General features: G+C 41.4%; 1 protein-coding gene and 1 non-coding gene across 5 annotated transcripts; one reads left to right on the top strand and one right to left on the bottom strand.

Moving 5' to 3' along the window:
- Positions 1-23,991, bottom strand: ZC3HC1 (zinc finger C3HC-type containing 1). 4 transcript variants are annotated; one of them, XR_009504990.1, is made up of 11 exons: positions 23,827-23,991; positions 22,228-22,339; positions 19,197-19,347; positions 18,557-18,640; positions 12,736-12,863; positions 11,577-11,734; positions 10,570-10,813; positions 9,741-9,983; positions 9,071-9,277; positions 6,624-6,827; positions 1-457 (listed from the first exon to the last, which is right to left on the bottom strand). XR_009504990.1 is itself a non-coding variant. In XM_059933403.1 (10 exons), exons 1-10 carry the CDS (start codon positions 23,970-23,972, stop codon positions 6,759-6,761), a joined length of 1,542 nt encoding a protein of 513 aa, XP_059789386.1. In that variant the 5' UTR covers positions 23,973-23,991; the 3' UTR covers positions 6,371-6,758. The 4 variants fall into 4 exon arrangements, 2 of the variants coding, with proteins under 2 accessions (XP_059789386.1, XP_059789387.1); XR_009504989.1 differs by lacking the exon at positions 1-457 and adding an exon at positions 2,862-3,406; XM_059933403.1 differs by lacking the exon at positions 1-457 and having other exon boundaries at positions 6,371-6,827.
- Positions 10,302-10,375, top strand: TRNAW-CCA (transfer RNA tryptophan (anticodon CCA)). The gene has a single exon. It is a non-coding gene; the product is annotated as a tRNA-Trp (tRNA).
- Positions 23,992-27,557: the final 3,566 nt, after the last annotated feature.

The raw sequence follows: 27,557 nt of genomic DNA, 5'->3' as shown, positions 1-27,557 counted from the left end.
AATAGTTTAAATTATATTCCACCAATTTAAACTCTATGTAGTTAATCACCCTCCAACTGTTAGATGTTTAGGTTATTGTCAACTCCTTATTATAAGTAACCATGTATCGAACATCTTTCATGTATGTAACTTTCTTTTTTTTTTTTGGCTGTGTTGGGTCTTCGTTGCTGCACGCAGGCTTTCTCTAGTTATGGCGAGTGGGGGCTACACTTCATTGCAGTGCACAGGCTTCTCATTGTGGTGGCTTCTCTTGTTGCGGAGCACGGGCTCTAGGCGCGCAGGCTTCAGCAGTTGCAGCACGTGGGCTCAGTAGTTGTGGCGCATGGGCTTAGCTGCTCTGCAGCATGTGGGATCTTCCCAGACCAGGGATCGAACCTGTGTCCCCTGCATTGGCAGGCGGATTCTTAAACACTGTGCCACCAGGGAAGTCCAACTTTCCCTCTTTTGAACTAGGTTCCTGGTTAGGAGACAGACAGTACATTGTTGGGAACAGAGGCTAAGCAGGCTAAGCACTAAGCAGTGTTTAATATGTACTTGGAGTGACAGCTCTTTGTCGTAGTAGTAAAATCAATTTTCAGAGGTTCTCCTGTTCTAGACTGTTCCTCTCTCCTCTCTCAGGTCTAAGACGCAGACTCCACCTGCAGTATTTGCCTATCACTTCAAAACGGCTCAAAATCCATCCTGCCACCCAAGATTTCTTTCTCCTCCTTTGGTTTTGTTAGGCTGGACAAGACCAGCTAGGAAATGGATGGGGAGGCTAAAAATGATTTTGCCTCTGTGACCTTGGCTTCCTCATGAGAACAGTGAGGGACCTGGAGGTAAACTTAGAATTCCTTCCAGGTCTAACATTTTATGTCCTTACTTCAACCCTTTTGAGGGCTTTTATTGACCTACCTGGGAAATAGTCCTTTTTTTTTCCATATCTCATCCTAGGATATTGCTAGGTAGCTGACAGACGTAAGGACAAAAAGCTGAAAAGTATATTAAGGTGGTCTGAATCTTTGGATAATCTTCCGATACATGACCAATCTCCATGGCCTACCAGCCCTCCCCAGAGGCCCTCATACAAGTTCCCCTTTCCCTCTCTTCCTAACTGGCTTCAGCAACACGACAGTCGAGTCAACCAGAGAGGCTCTGTGGAGAGAAAAACAGTAACCACCACCAACACTTCAGCCACGAAGCAATGAGAGAAAAGAGAGCGTGGGATAAAGATAGACTGATGGTCTCTAATTAAAGGGCTCGGGTGATGCATTCGCTTCCAAGGGCATGGGTCACCCGACCCAGATAACAGCTATATAAAGCCAAAGAAAACCCAGAATAGGAATAAAACTAAAAATAGCAAGGAAAACTGAGGAGGAAGAAGTGTTTGTACTTTTGCTCTTGGTCAAGCTGTACATGCAGCTGTTTCTGTTCCAAAGATGGAAAAGGGTGCAAGGGATTTAAAAGCTGGCTCTGAAGCAGCCACAGCTGGTCTAGGAGTTTGATGAGTAAATGAGGAAAGCCCCCAAAGAGAATGTTCCCCCTGGTAAGTCTATTCAAGTTGGCTAAAATCTAAAAAGAGCCAGGTGAGAAACTCATTCTGGATACTGGTGTCCCATGAATGGTTGTAAGATATTCCTTTCCGCTGTGAGAGGCAGATCTCAACTTTATGTTCAGGAAAGGAAAATCGTAGACTCACTGTGCTGAAAGGTATTCCAAGCTGTATTATAATGGAAGGAACAGAAGGCTGGGGAACATGGGTTTAAGTGTGGCTCTGCCACATTCTAGCTGTATGACAGAGCTTGTTATTAAATGTCTTTGAGCTCCAGTCTTAACCTCTGAGAAAACATAGTCTACTTGGATGGGAAATGCAACTTCTGTGAAAACAAAACATAGAATCCTAGAGGTCTCAGTGAAGAAAAATAATACATGGAGAATCTGAAGGTTGGCAGGGCTGGCCAAACTAGGCAGTCTGAATAGCCTTGAACAGCTGGGGGTCTTCAAGGCACCACCTGCCTTGATCCCCGGGACCAAGACTGCAAAAGAAGGTTCTGACCTGGGAGGTAGAAAGGAAGGTATTGGAAATTCTATTTACCAGCGAGAGGGCCAGCAGGAGACAGTTAACACAGAGATTACACAGTATCCCCATAAGCTACCTGGTCTGGCTAGGTACAAGTGGGAGAATTCCTTATAATGATGATTTATAATGCTATCTTTAACATAGTAAAGTAGCAAAATTAAAAGTTTAGGCAATTTCCTTCTTTAAAAGAGTCTGCCGGGCTTCCCTGGTGGCGCAGTGGTTGAGAATCTGCCTGCCAATGCAGGGGACACGGGTTCGAGCCCTGGTCTGGGAAGATCCCACATGCCACGGAGCAACTGGGCCCGTGAGCCACAATTACTGAGCCTGCGCATCTGGAGCCTGTGCTCCGCAACAAGAGAGGCCGCGATAGTGAGAGGCCCGCGCACCGCGATGAAGAGTGGCCCCCGCTCTCCGCAACTGGAGAAAGCCCTCGCACAGAAACGAAGACCCAACACAGCCATAAATAAATAAATAAATAAATAAAAATTTAAAAATAAATAAATAAATAAATAAATAAATAAAAGAGTCTGCCAAAAGAAAAAAATTATTTTTCAAATAAAGAATCAAATCAGGAAAAGTGGGTTACCAGAAAGGTCAAACCAAACACTTCTAGAGGAACAACCCACAAGAAGAATGAATAAGAGCCTGGGGTTGAAGTGATGTCCTAGTGTGTGGAAGAGAACAAACACTTTGGGAAATGACGCTCATGAGCTCAATCCCATCTGTATTAGTGAGGATTCTCCAGAGAAATAGAACCAGTAGGATACATATAGATATAAAGAAAGGTTTATTATGTGAATTGGCTCAAGTGATTACAGAGGCTGAGAAGTCCCATTATCCACCATATGCAAGCTTGGAGGCCCAGGAAACCAATGGTTCAGTCCCAGTCCAACTCCAAAGGCCCAAAAACCAGTAGCTCCGATGTCCCAGGGCAGGAGAAGATGGAGGTCCCAGCTCAAGAAGAGAGCAAATTTGCCCTTCCTCAGCCTTTTTGTTCTATTCAGGCTCTCAGTGGATTGGATGATGCCCACTTGCATTGTTGAGGGTGATCTTTTTTTTTTTTTTTTTTTTTGGTCTGCATTGGGTCTTCGTTGCTGCACACGGGCTTTCTCTAGTTGCAGCGAGCGGGGGCTGCTCTTCATTGCGGTGCGAGGGCTCCTCATTTTGGTGGCTTCTCTCCTTGCGGAGCACAGGCTCTAGGCACGGAGGCTTCAGTAGTTGTGGCGCATGGGTTCAGTAGTTGTGGCTCGCGGGCTCTAGAGTGCAGGCTCAGTAGTTTTGGCACATGTGCTTAGTTGCTCCACAGCATGTGGGATCTTCCTGGACCAGGGCTCGAACCCACGTCTCCTGCATTGACAGGCGGATTCTTAACCACTGTGCCACCAGGGAAGTCCAAGGGTGATCTTCTTTACTAAGTTTACCAACTCAAATGCTAATCTCTTCTGGAAACACGCTCACAGACATATCCAGAAATAATGTTTTACCAGCTATCCGGGCATATTTAACCCAGTTAAACTGACACATAAAATTAATCATCACCCCATCTGAGACCACCCATTACTATTTGAAAGTATACTCAGTCCGTCCTCGTAGTATATTCACCATAAACTTGACAGGTAGTGTGGAGCCCTCAGGTACACTGTTAAACAGGCTGGCATTAAGATCCTTGTGAGATCATGAGGTTGACAGCATCACTCTATGTGGCTTTAGATTCTATAGGTTCTGAGCATTTGAAACAATGATCCTTGACTTTAATGCAATGAACCCTCCTCTCCTGACCTCTAAAACACCATTTCTAGACAGATACTTTTACATAACTGAACTCAAAATGGTAAAAATAAAACTACTATCTTCCCTCCCCACCTGAGTTCTCTATCTTGATTGGGCAGGCCACAAACCTCAAGGCCATCCATGACTCCTCCCTTCTTCCTCACGCCCAAACTGACGTTGAAGTCACCACTGACATTTCTATCAAGGCATCCATTTTCCCTGCCATCACACCTCACTCAGACTCCTCTGTCTCCCCTACTGTGCGTTATATAGACACCAGGATTATCTTCCTGAGCCTGAACGTCATTTCCCTGCTCAAAAATTCTTCAACGGCTTCCCTTTTCCCACAGATTCAAGACCAAAGTCCTCAGACTCCAAAGTGGCCCAACTTGTATTCTTTTATCCTTTCTCTTCTACTCAATGGAAAGCTCTAGCCACAGCAGAATACCCGCTCTTTCAAGAACATATGAAATTCTGCTCATTTGCTCAATGTTCCTTCAGCCTCAAATATCCTTCTTGTATTTAGAGTCTACCATGTGCAGGGCAGTTTTAAGTGTTGAGATGATGAACAAGACAGACAAGGTCCCTGTTCTCATGGAGCATACATCTCCAGCTCATCTCCAAGGCCCAGGCCAAATCCACACCTTCCCCCCAGTTCTCTACAATTCCATATATTCAAAAGATGAGAATTCTTTTATACTCCTGGAGTATTTAGCACTGTTTGTCTTGTGTAACATTTATGTACAAACGTATCTTCCAGGCTGGACTATAAACTTTTTTTTTAAAACTTATTTTTGGCTGTGTTGGGTCTTCGTTGCTGCGTGTGGGCTTTCTCTAGTTGCGGCGAGCGGGGGCTACTCTTTGTTGCGGTGCACGGACTTCTCATTGCGGAGCACGGCCTCTAGGCTTCACTAGCTGTGGAATGTGGGCTTACTTGCTCTGTGGCATGTGGGATCTTCCCGGACCAGGGGTCGAACCCGTGTCCCCTGCATTGGCAGGTGGATTCTTAACCGCTGCACCACCAGGGAAGTCCCTGGACTATAAACTTCTTGAGGGTGGAAACCAGGTGGTCACTCACCTTTGCATTATATAAGGGCTTGGACAGTGCCACACACATGGAAGAAACTTAATGTTTCTTGAGTCACATCAAGTCTATCCCAATCTGCTTCCATTTATGATTGAAAAAACACAAAACCAAAAAAAGTGTGGAACTTTGCCTATTTTAAAGAAAAGTAAAAACATTTTTTGGAGGGAGGTCAAAATCAAAAATTGTAATGGAAAGACAAAAAAAAACAAACCCCCACATTATTATAAACTGAAACTTAGGCTTGTAGTCCATTTGAATACCTTGTGTTAATGATTCTACACTACTCCTTAAGAAATCGTGATCTAGAGGCTATGAGCTTCTAGTGAGCAGACTTCTACATAGCCACTTGTCAGCAAATGGCTTCCCACCCTGGGCCAGAAGTCTCATTCCAGAAGCTCTCATTAGAGAGCTGCCCACTAATCAGCCTCTAAGGGGACCATGGAGACTGGAGAATGAACAGTCAAGCCTTTCATTAGTGCCAAAGGCAAAAGAGCACCCCTAGAAAAATAACTTGGAAGCAGCCTCTAACAGGCTTATCCATGGATGGAGGCTTGATTTGGGAAAGATATCAACACTATTTACCCTTTTAAAAAGTCAGGATTGAAAAATGACAAATTTTAAATCTGACATATATGAGAAAAAGGGACTGTCCTTTAGACTAAAGAGATTTATGCAACCCATGATCTTGAATTGGATCCTGGTTTGGACAAATCAAATGTAAAGGACATTTTTGGAACAATTGGGAATTTTGTATATGGACTGGGTATTAGATGATATTAAGGGATTATTAATTTTTGTTGGCTGTAGTACATAGAAAAAATGTTCTGTTTTTTAGAGATATAACCTGAAGTTTAGCATGGGTGGAATATTATATTATATATGTTCTTTAAAATACTTCAGTATAAAAGAAGTGAGTTATAAAACCAACCAACCACAGTCACTAAAAGAAAGTATGACATTCTGGAGAATAGCTAGTTTCCTTCATGGTCACTTTCTCAGTGGGTAGTCTATTTAGTTGGGGCAGGTCAGGGTCAGCTTCTCCACCATGGACACCAATGCTCTCCACCAGCAGTGAAAGAGCCTTGGGGAGCCCCACTCAGGGGAGCCTTGCATTAGAAGGCGCATGGAGAGGGGTCTCTTCTGAAGAGCCTTCCTCCCTTTGTTATAGTCTCTTATTCTGTTATTATCAAAGTGAAGAGAGAAAATTATCAGCTTACCATTCACTATAACACATCAGGAGATCTCCTGGTGATATAATGAACAATGTCTTGTCTCTGGTTTAGGAATACTTCTTTGACTAGAATCACAAATAAATTCTAGGCTTTGCAGCCAATCTGAAAACTGAAATTTTGCCTTTGTTTACTGCTCCACTGTAGTTTTCTCAGTCTCAACTTCCTTTATGTCAGCCCATTAGACAAGGAGGAAAACAGTTCTCCAGCTGTAAGAATCTTAACAAATATTTTATTAACACATACTGACGTATTCCTGGGATATGAATCCTCAAAACACTGTCCCCACTAAAGACACTAAAAATGCTCAAGTCCTGGGTCCTCCGTTGAGTTTCTTAAGGAGCCCTGGGTCCTCCGTTGAGCTTTGGAACCACGCACCCCTTTAACAGAGCCAGGGTCGCCCTACCTCTCCCAGCCCACATCCCTGTGTTGCAAACAGGTTTTCCCCTCAGTCAGATGCAGATGATGACATGCATACCTTTGCAAGGGGAGGGGCTCCTTATGATTAAACCAGAACGGAGAAAAACTTAGCATCAGCTGCTCAAAAGGGAATTCAGGCTTCATTTTTCAAAGCCACTCATTCCACTTCTCTGCAGGAAGGGCTGGAATATCTTCAGGATGAGCATAAAGATTCCCACTGCCGGAATATTCGGAATACCTTCCTTGATTTCTCAGAGAGACTCTATAAATAGAAAAGCTCATTATTAGAGATTAAATTCTTTTATAGAGACAAAGGATGGGTAGTAGCTTTAAGGCGTGGTCTGTAAATTTCTCCCACAATGATCTATGTATGTCTTGCAGTGAGTAAAACCAGTTAATCTTATATTGTGCTACATATAATATACACCTAAAGCCAGACTAAAAATCAAGAAGCTTGAGTCTACTGTTAGATTACTGCTAACATACTCGGAGCCTCTAAAATACGGCTTACGTCCTCCTCCAAGCATCCGTATGTGTCCTAATCTTTGAATGTGAGGATGACACTTGTGACCCAGCATCAGTGCAGCACACATTTTGCACTGATTTCGCATCTGTGATGCTGAACTGGCCCTATTCATCATCTCTTGTGAACAAGGATTCATATTTACAAGATGCCTAGCTGGTGCTAACAGTATAATCTCAGGCCAAGGAATGAAACAAAGTTAAATGACCCTTAAGAGTTTAAACTATGACCTTGGCCTTCTCAGATTCATGATTTAGCCAGCAGAGCTAATAATAGGAAGAATCTCACTGCCACTTGATCATGCCTGTGAAGTGACCTGAGATTCTGAGAAATGGTGTTACAGGGAGACAGAACAGTTCACTAAAAGATAAAAGTTCTCAGTGAAGCAGAACACTTGGTTCTCTCTGCCTTTGAGAGTCATAGTGAAAAGCACAGGGTCTCAGTGAGAGCACAAACATATCTAGCAAGATAATCCATAAAGTTCACTCCAATTTCTGACAGAAGATGACATTTTCACTGTTTTCTTATACTCTTTGCGGCTGAATGTCTCAATAAAATAAAGTTCCAGGGGGGGAAAGTTTGAACTCTTACTTGTGACTGAGGGCAATTTAGTTAATACAGTGACACAACTGAAAGAGATTTAAGTTGAAAAATAGTATAAATTTTTTTCTAACTTCAAGATCCTTTACTGCAGAGCCTCTAAGTTTTGTACTTCCCAGTCACAGCAGCTGTGGGGAATCTTAAAAGACAAGTTGCTAAAACGGACCTTCAAAGGTCCCGCATGCCACGCAGTACGGCCCCCCCCCCCAAAATTAATTAAATTAAATTAAATTAATTAATTAATTTATTTTTGGCTGCAATGGGTCTTCGTTGCTGCATGTGGGCTTTCTCTAGTTGCGGCGAGCGGGGGCTACTCTTCGTTGCAGTGTGCGGGCTTCTCATTGCAGTGGCTTCTCTTGTTGCAGCGCACAGGCTCTAGGCATGCGGGCTTCAGTAGTTGTGGCTTGCAGGCTCTAGAGTGCAGGCTCAGTAGTTGTGGCGCACGGCCTTAGTTGCTCTGTGGCATGTGGGATCTTCCCAGACCAGGGCTCGAACCCGTGTCCCCTGCATTGGCAGGCGGATTCTTAACCACTGCGCCACCAGGGAAGCCCCTGAATGCACATTCTTCGGCTTCTAGCATCACTATAGCTCCCTCCAGTGGAATTCTGTGACCCTACAAAACCATGAATCTGGGAATGCTTCTGATAAACATCTGCTGGCAAGTATTATTTTACTTTGTCCTTGGAGGGAACAGAGGTCAGAAATTATTATATTTACACTAAGCAGGTTACATGGCAAATTTGGGAATGAGCCAGTAAAGGAAAGAGAATGCAGTTTTTGCGATTTCTTGATGCCCACCCTCCTCTCACTTCCGCCCTTTTCACAGAGCAAACATTTGAGTTGTTTTCTCAGCTGTCATGACAGGCTTGCATTTACCCACAAGGGTCACCAGCAGCAGTCATTACTGTGATGGCAGCTGAGGGTCAGTGCACAAGGCTGGGGCTGCGGAACACAGCAAAGTCACGTGCCCACCATGAGGAATGAAATCGAGGTCATGGTGGCAGAGCACAATGCTCCGTCCTGACAGCTAAGTTAACGGCCAGGCTCCAAGTGCAAGTGACGGTGACTCAGATGGAAAAAGCAGCTGCTCTGCAACACTGGCAGCAGTCTGTTATCTCTTTCTGTTTCTGTATTCCTTTTCTACTTCGAGTCATTTGAGTGGGGAAGACAAAGAATTTATCAGAATTTGGTGGAATGCCATATGCTAAACTGCAGAAAGAATGAACCAGTCCCATGCCTGTTCTCTAGGATGAACCCAGACTGAGTCTACCTTGACTTATGAAAGCTGTGGGCAGGCAGGGTGCTAATTATAGGAGCAGCCTCTTCTCCTCATCCCATAAACAGGAAGTGCTGCACATGATCGGGGCAGTGGCTTATCTCACCATGGAGTCGGCTTCAGCTGGCTGGTTAGACTCTTTGTGGGCCAAGAGGATGTTCAGCACTGCCTTCCAGCCTGGCTCTGCCGGGGTGCTGGCATCTACCTCAGTTCCACCATTCTCCCTGGTTTCTTTCCCAAATGTGATATTCACCCAAGGACACCAGTCTCGATGCTGAGAAGTGGGATCAAAGAAGCTTCGGGAAGATGTGTCCTGAGAGAGGAAGAAGAGGAATCCGTGTTAACGAAGGGCAGATACTATGTAAGTTCAGGGAGGCATTGCTATAAATTGTCAAATCCAGAATCTCACAATGCCCACATTTCTAGTTTTATGTTCTCCTTTAAACTTCGCCTATGTATTTCCCTCTCACTTTTAAAATTCTTTTACTCCCTTCGTGTTAAACCATCCCTTATCAGGTCTATCCTCTTTTCTCACTACTGTCCCTTGGGCAAGACAAATTTATTACGTTGCCAGAAGACGTCCCAAAGAAACAAATGGCAAAACCCTTAAATTTTTTTTCCCTCTGGTCACCCAACTGTCCCACCTTTAAACTTATTCTCATGGCCTCCTTGTAGCCACAGGACCAGGCTCAGCTCATGCCTGCTTCTCTGTGCTGCATGGTGAGGGCTTGGGCGCTGCTGTGCTCAGGGGCCTCCACACACGCAGGTGGACTCACCGAGCTGCTGGAAGAGCAGAGGCGAGCCCGTTTGGCTCTCCGAAGAGGACTAGATGGCACTTCCAGGCCAGTGGTGTCTCCTGTTCCCATGCTTCGGGTCACTGGGCGGGTTCTGGTGGTGGGGCTAGCGGCCTCTGGCTCAGGACGGTCGACAGGACTGGAAGAGTCCCAGCTTCGAGTTCTAGAGACAATGGGACCTGGGCTCCTTTCAGCCTGAAGGAAAGGGGAGATGATGGAAGTACCCTAATGACATTAATGACTACAGTCAGGAGAAATATTTCTAGAAGCATGTGAAAGCTAATATTTTTAAAACTATAAGAATTTAGTTTCTGAACTGTCTGCATAACTAAACTCTTCAAAGAATATTAGATTTCTATACAAAATAATGAATTTAGCATCTCCATTGCAACTGGTGATAAAACCACTCTGTAATATTCTGATCAATGCGGTTATAAGTGAAGCTTAACCTAAGTTAATTATATAACCTAAGTTAATTTCCAACTTTTCTGCCAACAACACTTTTGGTAAGAATGCTGTTTTTAAAAAGTCCACCCTGGGACTTCCCTGGTGGTCCAGTGGTTAAGACTCCATGCTCCCAATGCATGGGGGCCCGGGTTCGATCCCTGGTCAGGGAACTAGATCCCACATGCCGCAACCAAGAGCCCGCATGCCGCAACTAAAAGATCCCACACACCTCAACGAAGATCCCGTGCGCTGCAACTAAGACCTGGCACAGCCAAATAAATAAATAAATATTTTTTAAAAAACAGAATAAAATTTGAAAAAATAAATAAAAAGTCCACCCCAAACAAGCCAACTAAGTCTATACCTGCTCTGAGCCTGGGGAAAACGAGGCATCCTGGCTCCGAGTCATCATCCTCCGAGGAGACTCAGGCACCAGAGAGAAGCGCTCTGGCCGGCACTCAGAGCCTGGGATGGGGGAGCTGGTCAGACCAAAGGAGGCATCCAGGTCGGTCATGGATGACTCGATCTGCTGGAAGCCCCAGAGCCCCACCTTCCTCATACACTGTGAACATGTTATCAGGGAGAGCTGCATGGGTTCCAACGAAGAACTAGGTAGGAATAGAAAAAAAAGTGCGTTTTCTCAGAGGATAACATTTTCAAGGGACTATGCATAATGATCTGTGAGTATGCTTCATCTCATCAAACAAATCTCTGCAACAGGCCAGTGGGCTGGGAACCACCTCCTCTCAGGGCCCTGTCCTCCGATGCTAGGACCCAGCTTCGTCATCTCTCACGTATTTCCTACAGAAAGATCTAGGGGTCTTAGCATGCTCTCTATGGCAAGCCTATTTTAAAGGTAAGTTTTATAAATTTCTCATGTCCCTTTTAAAGTTTTTCCGTGTAAATGAAAAGTATTGCTTAATCTACCAAAGAAAGCATATTTAAAGTAAATCAAAATTGGTCTGACAGTCTTCTGTCTCAGAGGGAGTCTGTGCTGAACTGAGCAGCTGGAATGCAGACACCAACTTGGGGCCTAGAGGGTTCCAGCTGGTGCTTCCTTCCGTAGTTTTTATCAATTAAACTGATTTTTCCTTTCTAAAACTAGAAAGGAGCTTCACTGTTTATAGGAACACGAATTCCCAGCTGGGAAGTGATAGTAAAAGAAACAAAGTTCAGGCGTGTTCAAGAATTCCTGAGTTCTAATTCTGGTTTTGTTACTAATTCTTCCTATCCCTCCTCCACCCCCTTAGTTTTTCTTTGTCACTGTTTTTCTCACAGGAAACACCATGTGATCTCCAAATGCTAGGAGTAACTGCTGTGTATGGGTATATAATGTCGTCACAGTTTACGTCCCCAGGCAAATTCACTAACCTACACGCCCAGCCACACAGGGAGAGAATACAGGAAGTGACGTGGATTTGGATGATGTCTGAACCTAGTTTGGTTGCAGTTTTTCTCTCATCAGTTCGGTGATCAAGTTCATCTTCAAGCAGGTTCAGGAGAAGACTGATCTTGTCTTCTGTCAAGCACTACAAAGGAACCAAGAGAAAAGACTTAAAGTTTCAACCACCATGAAAAGTCATAGATAATGATGTACCTAGGTGGTACAAGGCAAAAATCATGAAAAAAATGACAAACACGAAGACAATTCTCTTCACTGGAGAAGACTTACTATCCAGCACAGGCTCAGGTATCACACAGAAGCTTTCTGAACTGCCCTGGATCTGCTGATTGAGAAAGGGGCAGTGTTCCTGGAACTACCACATCTTTTCTTAGTACTAACTTGTTTTCAAATTACCAATTGCATATTTTCCCTGAAACCTGTAAATTTCAAACCCAAATAATCACAACAGACTACTACTAATTTCTTGGCCTGGCAATGAATTTACTTTTGACACCACAAAAGAGCTTGCCACAGTCTTTACTTTTGTTCTAAGAATAAGAAAGCACTATGACAGGGTGAAAAAACTTTCATTGGCTAGAGACAGGAGGATATTTATAACAGGCATCAGAGGCTAACAGTTTGGTGCTAAAATCCATAATAGCTTCTCAACTTGAAGCAAAATCATAGCTTCTATTTCCTACAGTAAAGTCTGTCTTGACAGAATACCCACAGGATGATGAAATGGGACAGTAAATATTCAGTTTCAAAGTGCAGATAGGACAGAGCATTTCAAAATTTCTATTTACAAGGGAAAAGGGAGTTTATAACTTCTCCAGCACTTTCTTTGGGAAAATGGTATGCGATTAACCATGTGAAGCCACATTTCAGTATCTTCTGTTAAATAGTTTAAGTAACAAATTGAGATAAAATTGAATTTACGCCACTTAAAGAATCATATCTAAAAGTTTAAATGGAACTCACTTATTTAAACCCTCAAGTCCTCTTTACGGTAGAGATTGAAAAAGGTCAGTTAAGAGACAAACAAGTAGTTCTCTTCTTAGCTATCTGCAACCTCTTGTCATTAAAAGAAATGCTTCATGCTGGCGACAACTGAAGGCCACTGTATGCTAGCCAAGAAAAACTCACCATAGTTTTTAAGTCCTCTGGCCTCAGGGAAGGAAGCTGGAAGTCCAAGTGACAAAGGCTTTGAAAACGATCTACAAATTCACTAACAAGAACCGCAGGTTCATCCAATGGCAACATCCCAAATCGATCTGTGGAAAAAGTAAACTGGGAGATTATATTGGTACAAAGTATAAAAAATAAAAAGCATGTATAGAACAACAGGGGAAATGTAAATTGATGATATTCGATGATATTAAGAAATTAACAATAACACCTAGACTTGTGATAATCAATTAAAATAATGTAACTGAAGTGCTAAAAATAGTTCCCAGTGCACAGTAAGTGTTGTGTATCACAGTTAGTTACTTCATCATTATCATCATTATTTATCACCTGTTTTTTAGGATTGTTTTAGGTATTGTTTTTAGGTTTAATCTCAATAATGTTTTATTTTCCTTAAGGGCAGAGACAATATCTCACATAATTTACAGATTTCTCATTACTCCTACCAATAGATATTTGCTATTATCAAATAATATTAATTTTCTGATGCTAAAAGATCAGTTATCAGAGTACTGATTTTTATTTCTCAACAACAAAATGATTACAGTATGGTTTTTAATATCATTTGATAGAGCTAAACTTCTAGTATTTTGGGTCTTAAAATGATTACAATTTCTTGAGTCCCAGAATCAAATGCCCTAATATTTAAAATCCTTATCATCTCACTCTAATACTATACTTTGGTTCCTAGAAACCCCATAATGCTATTTTCAAAAAAGAATTAATTTACTTGATGGGGGCAGGGAAATCCTTTCACAGTGTATATGTATATCAGATCATCACATTGCATACTTTAAATATCTTACAATTTTGTCAATTATACTTCAATAAAGCTGGAAAAATAAACAATAAAAGAAAAAGAAATTACTGATTTTTTTGGATAGAGCTGTGATAGTACTTTTGTGATTATGTTTACGTTTTGGCCACACTGTGCAGCATGTGGGATCTTAGTTCCCAGACCAGGGATCAAACCCGTGCCTCCTGCATTGGGAGCATGGAGTCTTAATCACTGGATCACCAGGAAAGTCCCTGAGATTATGTTTAAAAAGCAGAGTCTCAGGAAAGGTTTCTCAGAAGAAGTCAGGTCTAAGCTGAATTGGAAAGACCAACAACAGTGTGTAAAAGTAAAGCCCTAGAGGATAGCACATGTGGGGAATTCTAAATAGTCTCACAGGGTTGGAACACAGTATTCCTGTGGGGAGACTAGTCGGAGAGAAGGTTAAAGTATAGACAGCAGCCAGACTATGATTTTATTAATGTATGTGATGAGAAACTACTGGAAGATTTTTTAAAAGAAAGAAGTGAAAGTGATATTATAGACAATATGCATTAGTTTAGAGCAGAGACTAAGGGGTCAGTCTGGATGCAAAGAAATAAGCTTAGCAGACATTAAGGTGATTTAAAGTAGTAATCCCTCTAAGATACGAGTGGCATAAGGATGGAGAGAAGGAGCATCAATGTTGAATGAAGGAACACTATCAAGCACACCAACATCTGCATAATGGGAGACACAGAAGAAAGACAGGGAAAGGGGCAGAAAGAGTATCTGAAGACATAGTAACTGAAAACTTCCCAAATTTTATGAAAAACAGTAGTCTATACATCTAAAAGCTCAAAATCTGTGTAAGCAGAGAAGGGAAGAGCGAATATGCTAAATAGAATCAGAGTAGGTAGGAAGTGTACCAAGTACAGGAAGGATTGATTAGCACTTGTGATGACACATAACTTGGTAAAAAGGGTGTTCAAGTTATAGTCACACACAACGATCATGTAGAAAGAGGGTTTCACAGGAGGTTCTAAAATGAATAAGCTGGTTTTCCCAAACGGAAAGTTAACTAGATAAACACTATCCCTCATCTCCTAGAAGACTAAAATTTTAGATGGCCCTACTTATTATAAAGCTTCAAACATGCTACATGTGACAACATGGATTAATTTAAAAAAAGTTGACTCCCCCTACAAAAGTAGGTTGCAGAATATATACAGAATGATAACATTTATAGAAAATTTTAAAACAAATAAATAGTGCCATATATATTGCTTCTAGATACATGTAAATGTTGTAGACATAGAAAACATGTAAGCAAATCATGGACACCAAATTCAGGACAGTAGTTATTACAGGACAGGGAGGCAGGGAATGAGATTGGGGAAGACTACACAGCTGTATCTGTAATTCTTCCCGATTAACAGAAAGAAAGCAGGGTGGGGTGGTTTTGCAAGGATAGCAAAATGTTAGTATTAGGTGGGGTTGGGTGGTAGATACAGAAATGTTTCTTATATTATTATTATCTACAATTTTTTCTATACTTGAAACACTCCACAATTTTAGAAATTACTCAAAAGGTTAAAAATAAAACAAAGAAACACTTTCTGTATTCAAGGGCAACAAAATATTCCTTAAGAGTTTATCAAATTATTTAAAGTTGGGACTTCCCTGGTGGCGCAGTATAAGAATCCGCCTGCCAATGCAGGGGACACGGGTTCGATCCCTGGTCTGGGAAGATCCCACATGCCGCGGAGCAACTAAGCCCATGTGCCACAACTACTGAGCCTGCACTTTAGAGCCCGTGAGCCACAACTACTGAGCCCTCGTACCACAACTCCTGAAGCCCGCGTGCCTAGATCCCGTGCTCTGCAACAAGACAAGACACCACGATGAGAAGCCTGCGCACCACAACAAAGAGTAGCCTCCGCTCGCCGCAACTAGAGAACGCCTGCGCACAGCAATGAAGACCAAACGCAGCCAAAAATAAACAAATAAATTACAAAAAAATTATTTAAAGTTGTTGCAAGCAACCAAATAGGTCAAAAAACGTCATTAATTTTAAAAGATGAATCATTTTACTAGAAAAGTCAGGTAATAAAAAACTGAAATCAATGAGAAAGGTGTGGACTTTAAAAAAGTGAGGTTTAATAATAAAAAGGAAACATGTCTTGATGACCAGTGGCTTTGGTTTAACAAAACTTGGGAGAAGAAACCAGGTCCCAACACCCATCTGATCATCTTCTAATTCAGGATTTGGTCTGATTGTTACAACCCTAAGAAAGTACCAGTAAAAACCTATGAAGGGAAAAGAGTGAACAGAGAAGAAATTAATCCCATCATGAAAATGTCTTCACATAAGTTTAAATATGTGTTTTACAATTAATGTAGGTGTATATTTTGTCTACTTTAAAGTATATGATATACTCAAAATAATCAGTCCTAATAAATTAGTAACTGTAATTTAAAATGTTTACAGGGATTTAATTTAGTTTGTAATTATTGGTAAATGTTAGAAGAAAATTACCTTCACAATTTTATTAGATATGCTTAATAAATGCAAGCATTAAAGTATAAATAGTTGAGGTGTTCCTTTCTCCACACAAAAGTCTCTTGAATGTTAAAAAACCAAATCAAGGGATGATATAATTGGAAGGTCATATCTGAGATGTATTTAGGAGGCAGAATGGGTAGGACCAGCTGGTGATGATAAGGAGGGGCATCTAAGGTGACTTTCAGGTTTTTGGGTAGCATAACTGGAGGGGGAGGTAAGTAACATCTACCAAGATGGAGACAACGTAAGAAGTGAATAAAGTTTTAAGCATAAGATGAAGAAATCAGTTTTGTATATTTTGAGTTCTAGGTACCTGTAAGATTTTAAGTGGAAATGTTTAGAAGGTAGTTGAAAATATGAGTCAAGTTCAAAAGAGAGATCTGAATAGAAGTCAGAAGTCTTCAAGTAGGTGGTAGCTTAAGTCACAAATGGGACCAAGAAAGTAGAGTGTATTGTACAACATGGGAAATACAGCCAATATTTTGTAATAACTGTAAATGGAAAGTAACCTTTAAAAAAAATTGTACAAAAAAATTAAAATGCAAAAAAAAAAAAAGAGAAAGAAAGAAAGAAGAGTGCATGGTAGCAAGAGTTCGCAACCACCAACATAGGCCTTAGCAGACAGAGAATCTATCTCTGCCCTGGGTGTACTGGACAGAGAAGATTCAAATACGCATAGGATTGAGTTTCGTTATACAACACAGTGAAACAGCTAGGCCAACAGCAGGAAATCCTTGTTATACAGTCATTTTCACTTTAAAAATTCTATTTCTTAATAATTCCTTTTCTATCACCTCTTCATATATCAGTAGATGGCACTCTACAGTCACTTTCCAACTATTTTTTCCTCTTAGTGGTCACTCATGGAATATTCCTGGGCATCAGTGACCCTGGAATTAGCCTGAGCTGTCCTACTGAAATAAAAAACATACCTACATGGCGCTGATTTCTGGTCAAGCATGAAATATATGGATTAATAGTGCTGCATTGTAACCATGGGTCCAAAGAGTTTTGCCCCTGGTCTTGGTGAGCCCCCTGGCGGGCTCGGCTGTTGAGGTTGGTTACTCAGCAGGAATATGCCAACACGACCAGCAAAATAAAAGTAAATCCCACTTGAGACTACATCTTGGGCTCCCTTGTTCTGAAGCATTTTGTGCACACATCAGTGGTTTCTGATTCAAGAGAGAGTGCGTACTGCCACAGCCCTTATACGAGGACAAGAGTAACCTGCACCTGGCCTCTCCAGACCCCTTACCATGGGGCAGTCTTTGGCTGTGATGATATCCTTACTTCAATGCTACTGATATATTGTGCTGTTTTACTGTAATAAACTGTAGATTTGTAATCACTCTCATGTGGGGTCCTGTGAGTCTTCTTTAGCAACTGAACCATATTTAACTGCCACCATTAGTGCCATTAGTGTACCAGGAAGCCTGGGTAGAACATGGGGCTGTTTGCTCTGGTGGGAAAAGCAGAGAGTCTGAAATCAGATAAAACCATGGTCATGGCTCCTCACTAGCTGGTTTTAAGACTTCTGATTCTTGGGACTTCCCTGGTGGCACAGTGGTTAAGAATCCGCCAGTCAATGCAGGGGACACAGGTTCCAGCCCTGGTCTGGGAAGATCCCACATGCCATGGAGCAACTGAGCCTGTGCACCACAGCTACTGAGCCTGTGCTCTAGAACCTGCGAGCCACAACTACTGAGCCTGCGCGCCTAGAGCCCGTGCTCCACAACAAGAGAAGCCACCGCAGTGAGAAGACTGTGCACCACAACGCAGAGTGGCCCCCGCTCGCCACAACTAGAGAAAGCCCATGCACAGCAACAAAGACCCAATGCAGCCATAAATAAATAAATAAATAAGTAAGTAAATAAAATAGTAAAAAAAAAAAGATCTCTGATTCTCAGTTTCCTCACCTAAAAATCAGGTTGATATCTACCTCCCAGGGCCCCTGAGAGGATTAAACAGGATAATGTATGCACGATTAAACCTTTGGCATGTCAAATGCACTTAATAAATAACACAATAAGTGAATGAATATTAGTTCTCTTGTAAAGCGCAAATAGACAGGAGGAAAAAGAAACTTCAAAGGCTAGATTTTTGCAAAAAAAAGAAAATATGAGAAACGCAATGACTGGGGGTGGGGATGAACTGGGAGATTGGGATTGACATATATACACTAATATGTATAAAATAGATAACTAATGAGAACCTGCTGTATAGCACAGGGAACTCTACCCAATGCTCTGTGGTGACCTAAATGGGAAGGAAATCCAAAAGAGGGGATATATGTATACATATAGCTGATTCACTTCGCTGTACAGCAGAAACTAACACAACATTGTAAAGCAACTATACCCCAATTAAAGACAAATAAACAAACAAGCAAAAAAACAAAACAAAAAAACCCCGCACTGACCAAGAAGAGATGGTAAATGGGAAATTTTGTAAATAAGTACCTGGAGAGGGGCTGTCTGGCCAGAAACAGAACTTCTCATGGGCAGTACACAAGGCTTTCTTCAGCTCAGCACATCGTTCCTTATCTGAAACCCACATAGGTAACAAAGCCTTAAAAACAATGCCTTATATAGATTCAAAATCCAATGGCCAAAAGCCTTTAAGAGTATAGATACAACTAAGAATTAAAATAACTCAGAAAAATTTTAAAGATATGAAATATTAGCAACTGAATAATCTTAATATTTTTCACAAAACAAGTTCTAAATCAAGATTCTAAAAGCAATAACAAAGGAGATATCATGTATCTTATAAGGCAGGCATTCCAAAGTGTGAGCCTTCATAAAAGTCCTGTGTCTCTTAGCCTAAGTATAAATTTCGGAACTATAAAATAAACATACTGCTGTTAGTTTCCCAGAATACACAAAGTCAGGTTCACTCTAAAGTAGCTGAGCTTTAAAAAAAAAAAAAAAAAAAAGTAATGACTAAAGCTAGTAATTAGGGAAGACAATCACAAATTCACCTTGTTATATACAGAAGTACACATTCTTTGATCAAACACAAGTGACTGGTCGTTTCAGAAAAACTAGTATAGATATCTTTTGAATATGGAGAAAAATGTAATTTGTACTTTATACTTACATCTGTCAAAATCAAAAGCTGGTTGTAAAGTGGCACAGAGAAAAGCTTGACAGCTGGAGCACTTCAGCATATCACATTCAACTGTGACCCAGCCATATTTTGCACAGACCAGTGGAGACAGCTCAGGGGGCTTACCTGCCCATTTCAAAGAGTATTCACATTAAGAAAAACAACATGCACGTGCATTAAAATGAACAAGTCAGAAATGAAAACTTTAAGTCAATCTATATAGGAATAAACACATTAAGAGGAAAAGCAACAGGAAGCCGTATGTATTTTATATGTTTAAAATGTTTATTTTATTATTGGTTGTGGGGTACAGTAGAAAAACCATTCACTTTTGCTTAGTATGAAATACCAGGGATTTGAAAACACTAGTGAAAGCACTGGGATTTGCCTAAGCAGTAAGGGATGGTGAAGGTCAAACAAGCTGAAATATTTTATCACTCATCTCTGCTCTCCTATTGTATCACATCCACTTTTGCCTTCTGAAGAATAAAGTCAGTAAAATTGATAATATTCATTATTCCTCCCTGCCCCAAATTTGACTGTTATATACTAATGTGTGTGTGGTATGTGAGTTTTAAGTGAGCTGAGAGCATCAAGAGCATCTGTAAGTATGTGCATGGGAAATATGTCCTAAAATATTTATTGATCTTTAATATTCAACACTCAGCTTTTTCTATTTTACCTATAGAGCTCTTGTTTTACAGAGCACAGGAAAAAAAAAAAAAGGATGAAACATAAAAGATGCAGGAAAGTTCTATATTTTTACAAGGGATATAGGAACTTGAAAACATTCTAATAGCAGCAAAAGGAGGACTGAAGGCTAGAAACAGAATCTAGATATAAATGTTAAAGGAGTTTGGATTATGTAGAATAAAAGTAATAGAATCACTTAACTAGCTTAAGTTAAATAAATAATTATCATATCAAAGTGGCAATCAATTTATATCCAATGGGAACAAAAAAATAACAAAAGAAAATGATTTTAAATGCTTTATCAATATCAGGAATTAATCCAAGGAACAGCAGTAGAAGCATGGTTAAAATACTTTCCCCTTCCTGAACAATTTAGTCCTAAAGCCACCAGGTGGTGAGCAAGGCGGAGGACTAAGCCAGGAGGGTAGGGGAGGCAGCTCATCGCATGGTGTCAAAAGTCAAGTTGGGTAAAGAGGGAGTCCATACAGAGGGGGACCCTACCTTGGGGTGCTGTAGCCAAGTGGGGTATAAAGAGCATCTACATGGGGCTCCCACTCACCAAATCAGGGGCAACTGGAATCTCAAAATATATAATAGTAATGGATTATAACCCATTGAATAAAAAAGGAAATCATGAGCCCATGCTGCTACAATAAGTTACATAAAGTTTGATGAGGAATGTGGTATTTACATGGTTTCAAAGCACATCCCCACAAAACAGTTTAATTACAAAGGAGGAAAAAGCTACTTTACAATGGAAAACACCAACAGACACTCCCTTAATCAACTGATCAAAATGATGATAGCTGGTAAAGGGACAGATCAAAATCATGTGCCACCTGACAGGATGCAATGAGAACACAGCATTACTTCTGTGATATTCCTACATAACCTGAATCTAATCATAATGAAACATCAGACAAATGCAAGTTGAGATACACTCTATAAAATACTGGCCTATAAGCTTCAAAAGTATCAAGGTCATGAAATTCAAGGAAAAACTGAGGATTCTCAGCTGGATCCTTTTGCTATAAAGAACATTATTACTACAATTGATGGAATGATTATGATGTAAGGGTTATATGGTAGTAATTTATTATGTGAATTTCCCAGTTTTGATGGTTTCATTGTGGTTATGTAAGAGAAAGTCCTTGTTTGTGGGAAATATTTGGGGGTAATGAGGTGTCACTTTGACAACTTACTTTCAAGTACACACAAGGAAGTTCTTTGTAACCTGTGCAACCTTTCTATGAGTCTGTAATTGCTTTAAATTAAAAACACTCTAGCAAATAGAAAATGGCAAAAGTGATGTGATGTCAGTTGAGATCTAGCTTCTATCTTGCTCTCTCTTGCTTGCTCACTCTGACTGAAGCCCGCTGCCATGTTGTGAATTATCCCTGTGGAGAGCCCATGGAGCTCCAGCCAAAAGCGAGTATAGAACTGAAACCCTCAATCCAGCCATGAGGGAATTAATCCTGCCAACAAGCACGTGAGTGAGCTTGGAAGTGGATCCTTTCCTAGTCTAGCCCTGAGATGACTGCAGCCCTGGCCAACACCTTGATTACAGTCTGAGAGAGATCCTGAACCAAAGGACTCAGCTAAGCTGTGCCTAGATTCCTGATCCACAGAAATTGTGAGATAATAAGTGCTTGTCGTTTTAAGCCACTAAGTTTTAGGGTAAATTGTTGTGCAACCATAGATAATTTACAAAGGAAAATCTTGAAAGAGATAGGAAATGTAGTATAATGTTAAAAAACATTAGGTTTGGTGCTAAAAGCCTTACAACCAGGGGACCCCCAACCCAACCCCCAGGCCTCGGCCTGTTAGGAACCGGGCCGCACAGCAGGAGGTGAGTGGCGGAAGAGCAAGTGAAGCTTCATCTTGCTCAAATTACCGCCTGAACCCCCCCCCCATCACCCACCCCTGTCTGTGGAAAAACTGGCTTCCACGAAACAGGTCCCTGGTGCCAAAAAGGTTGGGGACTGCTGCCTTACACTGTAATTCCAGCTCTGCCATTTGCTAGCAAGTTGACCCTGGGTAAGTCACATAACCAACTTGAAACTGATAATATACATGGAAATACTATATACAAATGTTAGTTATTATTCCTTCTTCTCTCAGGCTCTTAGTTTTTTCTTCTGTAAAAAAGAAAGGTTAGATCTCAAATATCCCTTTGAGGGATGACATTTTATGATGCTAATTTTCCTAAGAAATTTCTTACCAAGTTTAATTCTAAAAATTAAAAACATCAGAGTAAGTGGTGTTACTCCTAGAAGAATAATTCCAGAAGCAGGCAGAAAGTGCAACTCACTCGAACCAAAAAGGATATAGAAAAGGTTTCCACTCTGCTAAAGAAGGCTTCTTTGCTTGTAGATTCCAATGGAGGTTCTTCTGCTTGGGGTGATCCATTAACTGACTGGAATGTGGCAGATGTGTCCTTCCTAAAATAAAGTGGCAGAACTATTGGTAATCCTTTCAAGGCATCACTTTGCCTAAACGTTTTTTATCTAGCTTCTCTGCACATTGTATCATCAATCACGCCACTCTGGATTTTAATCTTTCTAAATATCATTTCAGTCAGGTAATTTTTCTGTTTAACATTGTCAATAGTTTCACAGTACTTACTAAGCAGAATCCAAATTCTTCAGACTGGCATTCAAATCTCTACAGTTTGGCCATAACTAAATTTCAAGCAATTTCTACCTTGACCATGCTCCACTAATCCTATACTGGCAAACTATGCTACCTCACTCACTGCTCTCCAACAGTATTTTGCATAATTTTCGTAAACACGAAATAAGACTCAAGGCTTCTGTGCATTATCCAATTTGAACCACCTTAGAAATTTAACTATTTTAACAGCAGAAAATGACAATTTTGATATTTCTACCTGGATTGATCCTTGATATGCACTTCTTCCCCATTGGAACTAATTTGAAATTTTAAATCAAAGTAAAGAATTTTAGCTATTTCATGAAAAAATTCAAGGAGAAAAAAACCAGCAAAACAATTCTTTTATATTCAGTGAAAGGCATTTCAACAGCACCTGGGAAGTGTAGACGCAGGAACTGCTGAAGACAAAAGTAATTTTAATGAAAGTAAGATTACACCAACTATTATAACTCAAAATAAAGGAATTTATTCTAAGAATCCTTCTGAGAGTGACAGAGAGCCTCAGGGAGGTGTGGATCTTGGAAAAAATTCAGAGCTTCCATAAACTTGGATAGAAAAAAATGACATTTACTTTGGTAACCTCTCACTGAAATGTAGCATTTCCTTCCATTATGAATGAAGATAATTTAAAAACCCACAGTAGCACCAGCAGTACCTGTAAATTTGTCATCAATGGAAATCACAGGTATTTTGTCACCACATTATGGTTGTTGCACATGTTTTGAAATACCGTTTATGCTCTCGCTACTTCAAAATTATGGTAGATAACAGACCTATTACTAGATATTATTTAACTCTTAAGTAATGAAGCGTTTTACCGCATCACTTTTTTTCTTTTACTTCTTGATAACTGCATTCCAACGTAATTGGTATCCTTTATAATCCTATGCAATTTACTTTATGCATTTAAAAATACAATTCTGAGAAGGTGTTCATAAACTTTACCAGGCTGCCAAAGGTGTCTAGGACTTAAAAAGGTTAAGAAGTCTAAGAGAAATCAGGTGCGCACATTCAGTTAGCGGTCCTGTCTTTTTCCTTCCTCCCCAAACCTGTCTTAAGGCAAAATTGCGCCCAGTGCCTCCCGAGTAAAAGATTAAAGCCGACTAAGCGAAGGAACCCGAGTCTCTTCAAGATCCCGAGTCGCACCCATTCCCACCGCCCGAGTTACAGACCCAGGGTATCCTACCCTGGCCCGAGTCCCCCAAACCCTCTCCAAACTGCCGTCGCCAGACCCAGGGTGGACTCGCGGACTCACGCTTCGGCGCCTCCCTCTTCCGGGGCAATCCCCTCATCTATCAGCTGCCGGACTTTCTGGGGAGTCCCTTCTGGGGAGCGAACAACCGCACTACAATTCTTTTCGACCCCCACAGCAAACGTTAGCCCCTCACTGGGCGCCGCCATCTTGGTCCGTTTCCGAGTTGCTTCCCCGCGCGTGTGAAGGCTCAGGAACTTCCGTTCTGAGCGGTTAGGATCCTCTTTTGGCTTCCCACGCGTTGGCCCAAGCAACCTGCCGGGTCTCACCGCCGGGCCCAGCCCTTCCTGGCCATTTTAGAACGAGGTAGGGACTTCCCTGGCGGTCCGGTGATTAAGACTACGCGCTTCCATTGCAGGGGGTGTGGGTTCCATCCCCTGGTCGGGGAGCTTAGATCCCGCATTCCCTGCGGCGTGGCCCAAACAAAAAAACCGAGGTAGACCCTCGCGGGAGGGCTCTGGTTAAACGCCAAGAGTAGTCGTTTCCTTTATGTACGAGCATACTTGGGTTGATAAGAGGTTTTTAGAGCGCTGTCTCTCCGAGTTCAGCAGGGCTGAGGGGCCCAATTTAGTCTTAAGGTAATTAACTGATAAGACTCTCCTAAGTTTATCTTTTTACATGTGAGGGAATGGCGACCGTCACTTAAGAGTAAATAATTTAGAATCCTTAGAAACCGTGTTACGGGTGGGTTTAGAAGTCTGGCGTTTGCCGTTATCGAACACTTCTTCCCTGCTTTGTCCAAAAATTATTTATTGAGGGTGTCCTACTGACGCTGTCCTCGGCGCTGGCAATGACAGCAGTGAATAAAGGAGACGTAATTTTTAGTGGAGTTAGACATTAAAAAAATACGTTTTCCTGAATTTTTGAAATTACAAGTGCTCCAAAGAAATCCCAAGGGTTAGGGTTAGGGTAAAGGAGGACCTAATTCAGTCTACAGATTCTCCTGAGAGCATCAGTGCTGGAGTTAAAATGGATGAGATTGTGGGAAAGAGATCTACACAGACTCTTCCAGCATCCCAAACTGGAAGGAGTTTGCCTCATATAATAAACAGAAAAAGGAGACTGATGTGACTGAGCAATGGGCAAAGATAAAAGTGGGACCACCCCACCCCCCTGCCAGCTCACTCTCTGTGGGCTCCTAACTCCAGTAGTTTCCCCCCCCCCACCAGGACTTTCAACCTATTGATCTCAGCCTTTACATTGTTCCGAACAACACCACCTTGTTTCTTCTCTCCTTAGCCAGCTTCAGTTAGTTGCCAATCATTATCATCATTCCTTTGCAAAATTTGAATATGGACAGAGAATTAGTTAATATTAAAGACTTATTTAGTTTTGTTATATGTGATAATGGCACTGTGATTATGGTTTTTAAAAGTCCTTACTGAGAATTCCCCGGTGGTCCATGGGTTAGGACTCAGTGCTCTCACTGCTGAGGACCCAGGTTCCATCCCTGGTCGTGTAACTAAGATCCCACAAGCCTCGCGTTGTGGCCAAAAAAAATCCTTACTTTTAAGAGATACGTCTTGAGGTGTTTATGGGTGAACTAGTATGATGTCTGGGATTTGCTTTAAAGTTCTGGAGGAAAAGAAAATGTGAGGAAAATAGATGAAAAAAAAAGTTTTTTTTAATGTTTATTTACTTACTTATTTGGCTGCTCCAGGTCTTAGTTGCAGCACTCGGGATCTTTAGTTGTGGCATGCATGCAGGATCTAGTTCCCTGAACGGGGATCCAACCTGTGCCCCCTGCATTGGGAAAGTGGAGTCTTAACCATTGGACCACAGGGGAAATCCCATGATGAAAAATGTTTTTAATTGTTGGGTTTGGGTGATAGACTCATGGGGGTTCATTATATTATTCTTTCTATTATTGAGTATTTTTGACAATGTCATAATAAAAAAGCAAAATATATAACTGAAAATAATACATTCTCTAGAATGTACTCTCAATTTCTTTGGACCTTTCTTGCTTTGTAGTACTTGTTTGGCAAAACCTCAATCACAGTAGAGTTCAGCGTTCCACCACTCTGCTCCTGCACCCTGTCAGCTGAATACGGTTAAAGAAAAATGCATGGCATGCTGACTTGTCTCTCTGTATTGTCGACCTCAAGTGGGCCCTTAATTCTGCCCAGTAATCATACTACATTTCCCTAGTGTACCTCCTCTCCTACTTTCATAGATGACTTTCATATTTCTCTCCTCAAATCTTCAGTGTCTCTTCGAATCCATCCTCCCTGTCTGCTGATGTCCTTGTTTCCTATTTCACTTAAAAAATTTAAGCAATCAGAAGAAAACTTCCACAAATTACCACCACCGCATCTACCCACTAGCATGTGGAATACTGAGAATTTTTTAAGTTCCCACATTCCCATGGTAGTAGCCAGAAATCAGAGCCAGTTTTAAGTTCAGTCTATTGATAACTCACCCCAGTGAACATGCTTTTGCAAGCCCAAAGACAACCCATTGATTCTGAAAATCAGCCAATCACAGACTCACTTCAGTACACACACCTCCAAGTGCCAACCAATCAACAATATTCTCACGCAAGGTATCACTTCTGCAGAGAATGTCAACACACTTAGACCTCTGAAAGGTCACCAATCCCTGAACTCCCCACTTTCTGTAAATCCAATATAAGATTAGCAGTTTGGTCTTCTCTAAACCTGTGCCTGACAAGCATGACCCTCACTGCCTATAGTAAGCAATAAATGCAGCTTTGTCTTTTCATTTCATATACTGAGTGGTTGTCTTATCCTCTGATAGTACTTTACCTTTCCTCCTGTTAATATAGATCAGTGGCTCTCAAATGGGTGCAGTTTTGCCTCCCAGGGGACATTTGGCAATTTCTAGAGACATTTTTGGTTATTACAGATGGGGTGATGGTAGACGCTGGTGTTGCTGCTAAACATCTTACAGTGCACAGGACAGCCCCTCACAACAAAGAATTAGCTCACCCAAAAATGTCAGACATGTAGAGATTGAGAAAACTTGCTGTAGTCTGTGCTCCTACATAAGGCCAACCTTGTACACTTGGCCTAGTCCCCGCTTGCCTACTCAAGGACATTGCCCAGTGATTCTCCCCTCTACTGAACATTCACGTCGGCATTAAGATATTATTTCTCCCGTCTTCAAAATGAGACAAAACAAAAACCTTCTCTGATTGCAGTTCCTCGTCCAGATACCACTCCATTGTTCTGCTCTTCTTTACAGCAAAACTCCTTGAAAAAGATTACCTATTCTCACTGATTCCAATATCTTCCATTCTCCCCCTCATTCCCTCTGCTTCAGCTACACTGGCCTCCTTACTAGGCCTTGAAGTTGACAGATGTAGTCCTGCCTTGAGACATTTGCACTCCCTGTTGCCTCTGCCTGGAAGGCTCTTCCAGACACCCACGTGACTTTCTCCCTTACCTCCTTCAATTCTTTGTGACTTCTTTATTCATATGTCACCTTCTCAGTGAGACCTACCCACATCACTCTATAGAAACTTGCAACTCCTCCCCACCCCACACAGACACCTGGAATTCCTCTCTTCCACTTACCCTGCTCTGTTCTTCTCTATAGTGCTTATCTTCTTACAGCATATGTAATTTTCTTATTATGTTTACTTCTGTCTCTCCCCATCCCCACTAGAGTATAATCTTTATAATTTTCAGAAGAGTAGGAGTTTTTGTGGGTTTTTGTTGTTGTTGTTCATTGCTGTATTCCCATTGTTTACAACAGTGCCTGGACCAGAG

The sequence above is a fragment of the Balaenoptera ricei genome, chromosome 9, assembly GCF_028023285.1.
Source record: "Balaenoptera ricei isolate mBalRic1 chromosome 9, mBalRic1.hap2, whole genome shotgun sequence".
NCBI classification, from domain to species: Eukaryota; Metazoa; Chordata; class Mammalia; order Artiodactyla; family Balaenopteridae; genus Balaenoptera; species Balaenoptera ricei.
The sequence above is the reverse complement of the archived record's forward strand: the minus strand, read 5'-3'. Positions and strand labels throughout refer to the sequence as shown.

Bases quoted from the DNA above. Each gene is read 5' to 3' on its own strand.
- ZC3HC1 (XM_059933403.1), bottom strand. From the start codon at position 23,972: ATGGCGGCGCCCAGTGAGGGGCTAACGTTTGCTGTGGGGGTCGAAAAG. The intron at 11,735-12,735 runs GTGAGTTTTTCT...GTTCCTTTGTAG, and splicing joins CAGAGGACTTAAAAACTATG to TGCTTGACAGAAGACAAGAT. The intron at 6,828-9,070 runs GTGAGATAAGCC...TTCTATTTATAG, and splicing joins CAGCTGAAGCCGACTCCATG to AGTCTCTCTGAGAAATCAAG.